Raw genomic sequence first — 10,815 nt, 5'->3', positions numbered from 1 at the left:
CGGCCGGTGGGCGGGGTTCAGGGTCTGCTTGAATGTAGATATATCTTAACACCTAAAAAAAAATTTCTAACTAGCCATGATCTTGGAATTCTAATTCAGAACCAGGAGAAGCTAAGTGCATGCAGAATTTAGGGAGAAAGTTGCCTACTTGCAACAAATTTTACTTCCTTAAATTATTTGTCATACTTAATCAGGTGGCTATGTCCACAGATTATAGGCCAAGAGCTGACAGTCATGTATCACCATTGATTCATCATCTTTCTGGTCCCCAGGAGGGCACAAACAGCCTTGCTCAGGGTAGTGCTACTAGCCAGATCTGAACCTACAGCACACGAGAGAAGCAAAATCTGAACTGGGTCAGGTATCCTAGTCCTGCCGGAATTGGCCAAAGACTTAGTGCATGTTACCTTACCACTCTGCCTTTCATTTCGATATCTGCCAAGTGCCTTGTTTAGAGTCCGTAAGACTGGGTTATCTAATGCTATATGCATTAGCTGCTATTACTACTACTTGATGGAGGGCAAAGACCTTTTTAAAAATAAATAATAAATAAAAATATGTTTATTTCTCCTCTGTCACTCATAATATATCTGGACCATCAGTGGCATCTCAAGACAGCATTTCGGCACGGCAGCTTCAGACACCCATTACACAACACTTGATGGTGAAAATATCCATGCTTTTTATTTCTAAGTCGTAGGGACAAGTGACGCGCGCAGTACAGGTCAGTGCCACGTAAAATGAGAGGTCCCGATTAAGGCAATCCTTTCCTCATGGCCAAAGACGGCTCTTCACTTAGCAGCTGTGCTTCTTGGAGATCTCCAGGAACTCTTTCACGTCCTCGGGAGACCCCAGGACAACCGGCGCCCTCTCGTGGATGTCCGTGGGAACGATGTCCAGGATGGCTCCCCGGCCGGTGCTGGCCAGTCCTCCCGCCTTCTCGATGACGTAGGCCATTGGGTTACACTCATATAATAGTCTCAGCTGGAAAACAAGAGCCAAGAGCGTCTCCACGTGAGAAGGCAGGGTGGAGTTGTTCCATAGCACAGTCTTGCAGCGCTGGTGGGACCTTCCAAAGAAGCTCACATTCTCCCTGTCCTTCTCAGGCCTCAAAATCCACCCACCCTCAAGCCCCAACCTCACAGGGCTGCACCTAAAACGAGACCGTTTCTTTGGGCTAAATGGCTACATGAGGTCACTCCTCAGACCAGAACCTGCAAGAGCTTGCCTGATGGAAAAGTGAAACAGACCACCTAACATCAGAATGAATGATGTTTTGGCAGAACTTATGGTTCCCTTCTTTTTAGAAAGAAAATGGCCTAATGAGTTATTCTGTGTGTGTTTTGGATGGAGCCATGGCTGTTTTAAATGCATTTAAAAGTCTGGTAGTGTCTGGCTGCAGACATCTGGAAAGCAGACTGGATTCTACAAACAGTAGAATACTGTTTGTAACTCTGTCATGTCTTTTACAACTCTCCTAAGACAGCGGGGTTGCAATTTAGTCTATTCTGTATCTTGGCCTTAGCCTTTAAACACGAACTTTTGGGGTTGTGTGAATTTTCATGCAGTCTTACTACCAGCAGACAGCTTCCTGCAGGTGTTCATGACCAAACTGTTCTCACACAGGTGTCAGGATCAGATTTGAAAGTTGGAAAAAGAAGGAACCTAATTATTTGTATGAAGAAATCATTTTTGAGGCATTAGATTAAAGTTTATGAAGAGGACTAATCACATAGGTTAGGATGCTTGAAGTGTTTATGATAAGGGTGTTGTTTTGGGAAATAATTTCTCCAGTGACCAGGAAACTATGTGCTGCAAACAGAAATCTACAAATCTGAAAAACCACTGACCCTTAAAAAATATGGGTTTTGACAGAGACCTTATTATTATTATTATTATTTTGCTTTTTGAGTCACACCCGGCGATGCTCAGGGGTTTCTCCTGGCTCTGCACTCAGGAATCACTCCTGGTGGCACTCGGGGGGACCATATTGGATGCTGGGAATCAAACCTGGGTCGGCCGCGTGCTTGGCAAACGCCCTACCCACTGTGCTATTGCTCCAGCCCCTGACCGAGATCTTATATCCACAGACGTTATAAAGAGAAAACATGAACCCATAGTTTACTATACTCACACAATTCTCTTCTCCTCTTAAGACTTTCTTAATATCTTCTTTTTTTTATATCTTACTTTTTAAAAGTATATTATTTAACATATAAACTATATGTTAATGAACGATTTGTTATCAGCAAGGCTTTCAGTCAGCAAGCTGAAAGTAATGGCTATAAAGTAGTACATTTCTGAGGAGTTAAAAGTTATAAGATTTTTTTTTTGCTTTTTGGGTCACACCCGGTGATGCACAGGGGTTACTCCTGGTTCTACACTCAGGAATTACTCCTGGCGGTGGTCAGGGACCATATGGGATGCTGGGATTCGAACCCGGGTCAGCCGTGTGCAAGGCAAACGCCCTACCCGCTGTGCTATCACTCCAGCCCCAAAAAGTTTTTTGAGATAAGATTTTTGGAGATAAAGTGAAATAACTTTATTTAGATAAATACAAGGGGTGATAGAAAAATGTGTTCAAGAGAGAACACGAGCTTCTCCTAAGGGGATGATGCGGGTGAATCTCTAAGAAGGGGAGTGCGGAGAAGCCCAGTTTTTCGCTTGTGGTGTTGGTTCCTGAGTAGCCCCCACCCCCAGGAAGCTGTTCAAGGGTCCAACTGTATATAGATCTCTAATTTCCCAAAGACATTGTGGAATCTGTTCCCTCTTTCAAAAAAGACAATCTGCTTATTCCTAAAAATAAATACGTGGAGGCAAATGCTCTACCACTCCATGTAGTGGGGAATCTCTCGTGGACAGGACAGCCCGTGCTTGCAGGGACACTGTGGCCATTTGACCTATGCGATTGGTCCAGATGAATAAGCTATAGCTTACCTAAAATCTAAGTTTCTCCAGAGAAATTTATTATTTTCCAAAAAGTTAATGTCAGCTCACTAGTTATTGGGTTGAAAGCCATCAAAGAAGCCCTCTGATGTGGATGTATATTTGGTTAGACACTGGGTAGTTAGGCTGTGCTGCTCTGTTTCACTGTATAAACACAGCTCATCTTGCCCCACGGATGCACTGAGCTCGCTGGGTTCCCTTAGAGCCACGACACCCCCACTACTCATTAGTAATGAAATGGCTTTCAAGAGACCATCACTAAGCAGGACAACCTTTAAAATAGAAAATGGAAGACCTGGAGCTGCTGAGCGCAAAACGGACCCTCTGCTCCTAAAGACTTTGATTCCAGAGGTCTTCTAACCCATTTTGGCACCCAGGGCGGCTTCTTACAGCAATGCATTGGGACTGTGAGCTGGGCTACAACTCCACACTGCCCGGGGATGGCTTTTTTCTCTCCACCCTGTTTTTCTGCATGGAAAATGGCGGCGGCAGCAATATCCACATGGCAAGAGCCACCTTCTAAGACTCCTAACCCAGAGGTACGGTTTTTGCAGTATTTTGGCTCATAGGCAATCATGGGAAGCGGGCATTACCAGCATGCCCTCGGCCCAGATAAGATCCGGAGCTGCTGAGAGTGAAACGGACCCTCTGCTCCTAAACACTTTGATTCCAGAGACCTTCTAACACATTTTGGCACCCAGAGCAGCTTCTTACAGCAATGCACTGGGACTGTGAGCTGGGCTATGCAATTTCTGGCAGAAATTTCCCTGGACTTTTGTTGGTATACAACATCCCATAATTTCAGGCCTAGCTAGGCCTGGATGTAAACCAGGGTTTATGTTTTTGTTACTGTAACTTTAAATGACTGTTACTGTTTCCATTGGTTAATTTGCATATTCAGCCTATATGGCTGAATATGATTGTTTTGTACATTAACCTACTAAATAAAAGGAGGTTGAACAGGCTGTTTTCCGGCAGGCCATAACACAAAACCTCCGGAGGCAGTCCTGTGATCCTCCCCAAAAATGTATATTTCTTCTGCGAGTAAAATGCCTTGGACTGTCCAGTAAAACTGCAACATTGTTGCAACAGACTTTATACAGAAATCCAAAACTGCACCCTGGCCATGCAACTTAACATCTCTTAATTGTCAGCAATGTGAAACGGTTCCTTTTTAGCAGGTCTGACTTTGGAGGGAAACTCCAAACAATAACAGTGAGTTTTTTTTTTTGAAATATTGAAGGTAATCAAAGTAACAGCCATTTCTCTAGACTGTGAACTAAGCCATAGCCCCAAGCCGGCCGAGAAGAGGAAATGTCGTTCTTTCCCGTTTGTTTCCCATTTTTGGGGAGAAACGCGGCGTGGCGCCCACCATATTATGAGGCTCGGGAAGGGGGAAGAGAAAAAAAAGGGAAAAAAAAGGGGGGGGAAGAGTTATGTACTTGGAGCAGTGGGACTTCATATCTCTTCATTCTAAGCAATGGAAAACTGAATATCAAATCCTTCCTCGGTAGTAGGGCTGTCTTTCTTGAGGGGAAACTCCAACAACAATAGTGAGTTTTGTGTTGAAATATGGAATGTAATCAAGGTAAAGAGAAAATGAAGTGAAATTCATCAGTTACGCAGTTGGGGGTGGGGGGAGGGACGGGAGGTATACTGGGGATTTTGGTGGTGGAATATGGGCACTGGTGAAGGGATGGGTGTTTGAATATTGTATAACTGAGACATAAGCCTGAAAACTTTGTAACTTTCCACATGGTGATTCAATAAAATAAAAAATAATAATTAATTAAAAATTAAAAAATAAAATAAAATAGAAAATGACAGGTCAAAGGCAACCTTAACACAGACTGCGGGGAAAATGAATAGCTCTTATCCTTCCCCGCTAAAATCAAAACTCCCCTGGATGTTTATGAGATCCACTGCTTCTCGATCACTTTTTAGGGGACTCTTTACCTTTCCTTTGGGACTCTTCTTGTTTGCTGGGTACATAAAGATCCCGCCATAGACCAGAGTGCGATGAACATCAGCCACCATGGAGCCCACGTACCTGGCACCATAAGGGGCCGAGTTATCCTGGGAGACAAAACCAGCCATTTTAGTGAGACAGCATGGCTTACAACCCTGTTATGTTATGTTTCAATACTCCAGCCTCCACCAGAATCTCGAGTCCCCCTCCCACCCACGCCACCTTTCTGTAGACCAGGTCTCAAACTCTTGCTTTTGACCATTTGTTATCAAGTGAGGGAATTCTTTTGCTAAGTCTAACAATCATTAATTTAGTTCCTATGAGGCTACGCTAGGAGAGGTGATGAAAATTCCTATTCCTAAGGAGCTTATGTATCTTAGAATAATTGCATGACCCACAGAAGAGTCTATTCTCTGAGGAGAATATGTCTGATTCTGGCTATGGTATCAGAGCAAGCATCACAAAAATTGTACCACTTGGCCATACCTTGAAGGTTGTAGCCAAGTTGAAGACCTGGCCATGGTGGGATATTCGTTTATGGGGGAGGAAAGTACTGAGAAAAAGGCTTGGTGATGTAGAGCCAAGTACCGCCTGCATTGGCCTGTGGAATAGTCAGGGCACACAAGTACATGTGTATTGGGTGGCAGGGGTGTGGGGGGAATCTGGAATAAGGTGGAAAGAGAACTAGGAAAACTAGTGAGTACCTGGAGCCAACTCAGAGTACACTAGACCACCCGAACAATATCTGGGTTTCATTTTTGTATGCAATAGCTTTCAGTTTTTTTTCAAGCAAGAGTATGACAAAATTGGATAGCCCCACATTGAACCAGCTCAATAATAGCCATTTCTTCATTTTAGATTCAGCAGTTTATAACCTATTTAGTCTATTTAGGATAGACTCTGTAATCTGGATAAACTGACACTACTGGGCTGGCACCTGGGATTAGGAACCCCAGAAATGAAACATGAATTTGTGACCATGAACCAATCTGTATATCTGACTTTATTATTCCAATTTTATTTCCCTCCCCACCCCCTGCCCCTGGCTCACGCTTTCTCTCTCTTGCTTTAAAGTATTACCTGGAGGTGTTCAGGAATCACTCCTGATTATACTCAGGGCACATATGTAGATATGTGCTACTGGATATTTGAGCTTGGGTTCGCTCCATTCAAGGCAAGTACCCTACACCTTGTACTAACTCTCCAGCACTGTTATCCTGATTTTCTTCTGCTAAGAGAAAGTGGTGAAATTGAACAAGTTCCTTGCATTCTGATTTATTCATTAGATTACTGCATCATGGTACCCGAGTTATCTACACCCAGGATTTTAAATAATAAACCAAGCATTTATGCATGATTCAGGGTCCTCTCCTAGAATTCCTCACTTACTGGGGGGAACTTCTTCCTGTGGAGATACTCAGAGAGAGCAGGGTCAAAGTCCTTGGCATAACCTTCATTGAGGCTGTAAATGTTTCCTTTCTTTTTAATCTTCACGTTCTTGTCCACCAAAATGAACTCACCAATGGCCTGCAAGACAGGGAAGAAGAAGATGCTTCACTGGATCCGTTGCAGGCCTGCCTGAGGGGCAAGAACTCACACTGGCAGCAGCAGACCAGGCCAGCAGCAAGCCCTGCTCCTCAGGGCCCCCATACCTTTGCCTGCCTCACTCAGAACTGGAAGCCTGGTCTGGAGAGTTGGAGTGGAGAGCTGGGGTGCACAAGGGGGACTGTGTGCACTGGCGGGGAGTAGAGACTGTTGGCTTTGCCTTCAGATAGTTACAGTAAAACAAATAGGACAGCAGGCATACCAGGGACAGTAGAAGCTACCAAACCTGAGGAGAATAAGAACTCTGCCTCATCCAAAGAAATGCAGGAGATGTAATACATGTGCGTGCACACACACACTCACACACATACGGGTTGTCAGGAGAAAGGGGCCCCTGAGTGACCTTAATGTCCTCACAATTTAGAGATACCACCATGGTCACAGCTGCTCTCAAAGCTCCAGTTCTCTTGTTCTGGTGGGGGGGGGGGGGGCGCTGGTTTCGGTGAGGACTGTTGAGCCACACCTAGTGGTGCTCAGGGTTCACTCTTGGCTCTATGCTCAGGGTTTATTTTGGTGGTTCTCAAGGGACCATGGTACCAGGATCAAACCGAGGTCAGCTGCCTGCAAGGCCCTAACCCCGTGTTCTCTCTCCAGCTATCCTTATTTCCCTTTCATTTTTTTTGTTTTGTTTTGGGGGGCCAATTCCAATGGTGCTAAAGGCTTCCTTCTGGCTCTGCACTCAGGGATCACTCCTGTAGGGCTCATGGAACCATACAGGATACTGGAGAGCAAGCCTGGGTCAGCTGCATGCAAGGCAAATGCTTTAGCTGCTGTATTATCATTCCAGCCGCTCTAACTTCAATTTTCTAATTTTTTAATTTTTTATTTTTAGTCACCATAGCAGAGAGTCTCTTGCCCGCATGCCTGGCTGTTTTCCCCGGGGCCCCTCGGAGGGGATGGGCTCCAGCTTCCCTCCCCACCCCAAGCAGATCTCCCGGTGGCCGAAGACCACCAGACCACCAGAACCTAGCTACAGCCATGCTCGAGGCCCCTCTCCACACGTTCGGACAAGCCTCACACATGAAGGTACTGGCACAGGAACCCAGGTGTGTGTAATTTCATCAACAGCCAACATCCAGAGACTTAAAAGCAAGCTCCCAGAAGCGCATGGCCGCGATATCTTGTAGCCTACTTCTCCCTCTGGGAGAAACTGGCAAGCTTCTGAAAGTTTCCTCCCACATGGGACAGCCTTGCAAGCTTCCCATGGTGTATTCATATGCTAAATCCAGTAACAGGCTGAATCTCATTCCCCTGACCCTGAAAGAGCCTCCAGTGTGACATCCTTGGGAGGGCAGAGTCAAGAGAGACTTCTAAGATCTCAGGGAAAGGACGAATTGAGAGGTCACTGATCCCGCTCAAGAAATTGATGATTAACGGGATTTCGTGATCATGAGTCACCGTGAAATTACAGAATTATTTATGTGGATTTTAGGCATACAATGTGTTAGCACCAGTCCCTTCCCCTGTGACCACTTCCCTGTACCAAAGTCTTCTGCCCTCACCCCTGTTCGTCTCCCACCCGCCAGTCTGCTTTTATAAGAGGTTCTTTTGCGACAAATATACATACATACACACACACACACACACACACATATATACATATATATATACACATATGTGTGTGTGTTTGCAAAGTAATTTACAATACTGTTGCTGATAGGGTTTCATACATAACACTTACATGTTTCAGCACCTGCTCTTCCTGGTTGACTTTCCTTCCACCACAGACATTGCCTCCTCCCTATCATATCCCTAACCCCTCAAGTAGCATCTTTCCTTCAGAACACCAGAACTCATATTCTTTGTTCTCATTGTCTTTGGGCATTTTTAAATACCATCACTATGTTTCTTTATATCCTACACATGAGAGAGATCATTCAGTGTTGGTCTCTCTCCCTCTGATTAATTTCACTCAGCATCATACTCTCAAGGCCTTTCCACATAACAATTTTATTTAGGTAATATGTGTTGAAAATACTCTAAGTTTCAGATGTACAGCTTCACACCTCAACAAATTAATGTAAATAAACTACAACCTCCATAAACTCCCAGTTTCCTTCCATGGTCATCCATTTGCCTCCTGCTGTTAGTTCCTCTGAACCGCTAACCTCTGGTAACTTCTATTCTGTGTCAGAGTCTACGGGTTTGTTGTTTGGTTGTTTGTTTTCTTTGTTTATCTACCTTTCATGTATGAGTGAAATCATAGGGTATGTTTCTTTCTACATCTGATATACTTTTATTTAGCATAATCTCCTCAAGCTTATCCATGTTGCATAAAGACATAAAGTTCTGCAATTCCACTTTAAAATCATCATATAGCCACTATATGAAAACAACCTAAGTTGTCACCAACATATGTAAATAAAGAAGATATCATATTTTACACATCATGGGGCTATTATGTTATAAACATATTATACACACACACATATATATAATATCATATTATACACACATTCAGCAGTAAACAGATGCAGCCTTCTCATTTGTGACAATGAACCTGGTTAATTTCTCTTTTGAGTGTTCCCTTTTGTTAACAAACTCTGAACAGAGCAGAACCCCAGAGAAGAGCGCACTGTGCCTGTCAGTTTAGGGGCCCTTACTCACTAACACACAGTATTTATGTCTTATTCTACCACCAAGACCAGCCCTAAGCCAATACTCACGTTCTTAGAGCAGATATGAGTTTAGACAACAGTGTCACATTGATTTCTCTGCTTGAAACATTCAGCTCTGAATTATTTAGAGCTTTTATGTGCTGCTGATAAGAGGGTAATTGAAATTCTGCCCATGAGGGCAGAGAGGAAGTAACTAAAATTGGTTCCTGCAGATATGGAACAAACTGGAACTAGAATCAAAAGAAGGGAGACAACAGAGGACAGAGGGAGGAGAGAAGCAAGAAAGAGGAGAGAAGGAAGAGAAAAGTGATTACAATTAACATTGGTCACTAAAAGAGACTGCTTTATTCTTGACTGATTCTTGATTGATTCTTGACCTTCTTTTTTCCTTTTTTTGTACTTCAGAAAATGTTGCCTATTTTGTTCATCCCTCAAATTATATATTCTTCTATGATCAGTAAAACAATGAAGAAAGAAAAAGAAAAGAGTGAGGGAAGAAGGGAAGGAGAGAAGGAGGGAGGGAGAGAGTAAGGGAGGGAGGAAGAAGGAAGGAAGGAAGGAAGGAAGGAAGGAAGGAAGGAAGGAAGGAAGGAAGGAAGGAAGGAAGGAAGGAAGGAAGGAAGGAAGGAAGGAGGGAGGGAGGGAGAGAGGGAGGGAGGGAGGGAGGAGGGAGGGAGGGAGGGAGGAAGGAAGGAAGGAAGGAAGGAAGGAAGGAAGGAAGGAAGGAAGGAAGGAAGGAAGGAAGGAAGGAAGGAAGGAAGGAAGGAAGGAAGGAAGGAAGGAAAGGAGGGAGGGAAGAGAACTCAAGGAAGGTAGAGGGAGAGAGGACTTATTTGCAAAGACAATTAGGAAAACTGAAACCATTGAATAGCAGTCCTGAACCCAGAGAGCAGAGAAGAGCAAGCTTTCCACCTGAATATCTGGCCAAAGCAGCCAGGCCGTGGAGGAAGAAAGTCCCCTTCACACGGAGATAAGAGATTGACTAGATTTTGTGAAAGTTAAACCTGTAGCAAATAAAATAAGTAGCTGCTGCCATTTTTTTAAAACAGGAAGCTCAGACTATCAGACCTGTAGCAAATAAAATAAGTAGCTGCTGCCATTTTTTTAAAACAGGAAGCTCAGACTATCAGACCATGGTTGCTTGCAACAGTGAGCTGAAATGATAGTGCCAAGCTGGTGGGGGGGTGCTCACTGCCCGGCACGGGGGAGGGGGTTAGCGAAGTTGCTGAGACACTGGGGACACTCTGCACTGCTTCTTCAAACACTGGGTGAGTAACGAGCTGGAGACCTCGGTGTGCAAACTAGAAATGAAAAAATCAATTTTTGTTTTTTCACAAGCATACCAACTCAAGGGAACAGAGAAACAGTAAATGTGTGGATAAAGCAGCAAACATCGGTGATTTTGTGGTGAACTTTGCTTTAGTTCTGCCTAATTTGGCACTTAAAATAATGTTCCCCCCTTGTTTACTTATTAAGTGCTGTAACTTAAAAGCAGGCAAAGTCCTCTTGTGAGAGCGTCAGGGACACAGTGGCCGCACTTGCACTTACACAACCTGCGGCTGGCGTGGCCTCTGGCCGTCAGCTGCGCTGAAGTTCAGCTTGTCAGCACTAGAGTGTTTCATTAATGTCATCAGGGCCGTTTCTAAAGCTAAGACACATTTTCATCCAGTTCCTGCC

The 10,815-nt window shown here is 44.2% G+C and overlaps 1 protein-coding gene across 1 annotated transcript in view; it reads right to left on the bottom strand.

Moving 5' to 3' along the window:
* Nucleotides 1–662: 662 nt before the first annotated feature.
* Nucleotides 663–10,815, bottom strand: part of FBP1 (fructose-bisphosphatase 1) — a 35,780-nt gene continuing 25,627 nt past the window's right edge. Inside the window, exons 5-7 of the mRNA XM_004602305.2 lie at nt 6,305–6,442; nt 4,903–5,022; nt 663–984 (exon numbers count right to left, since the gene is read on the bottom strand). Coding sequence (XP_004602362.1) covers nt 796–984; nt 4,903–5,022; nt 6,305–6,442 — 447 coding nt within the window. The 3' untranslated portion in view covers nt 663–795. The remainder of the gene's footprint in view (nt 985–4,902; nt 5,023–6,304; nt 6,443–10,815) is intronic.

Source organism: Sorex araneus, chromosome 2, assembly GCF_027595985.1.
Source record: "Sorex araneus isolate mSorAra2 chromosome 2, mSorAra2.pri, whole genome shotgun sequence".
In the NCBI taxonomy this organism is placed as follows: domain Eukaryota; kingdom Metazoa; phylum Chordata; class Mammalia; order Eulipotyphla; family Soricidae; genus Sorex; species Sorex araneus.
The sequence above is the reverse complement of the archived record's forward strand: the minus strand, read 5'-3'. Positions and strand labels throughout refer to the sequence as shown.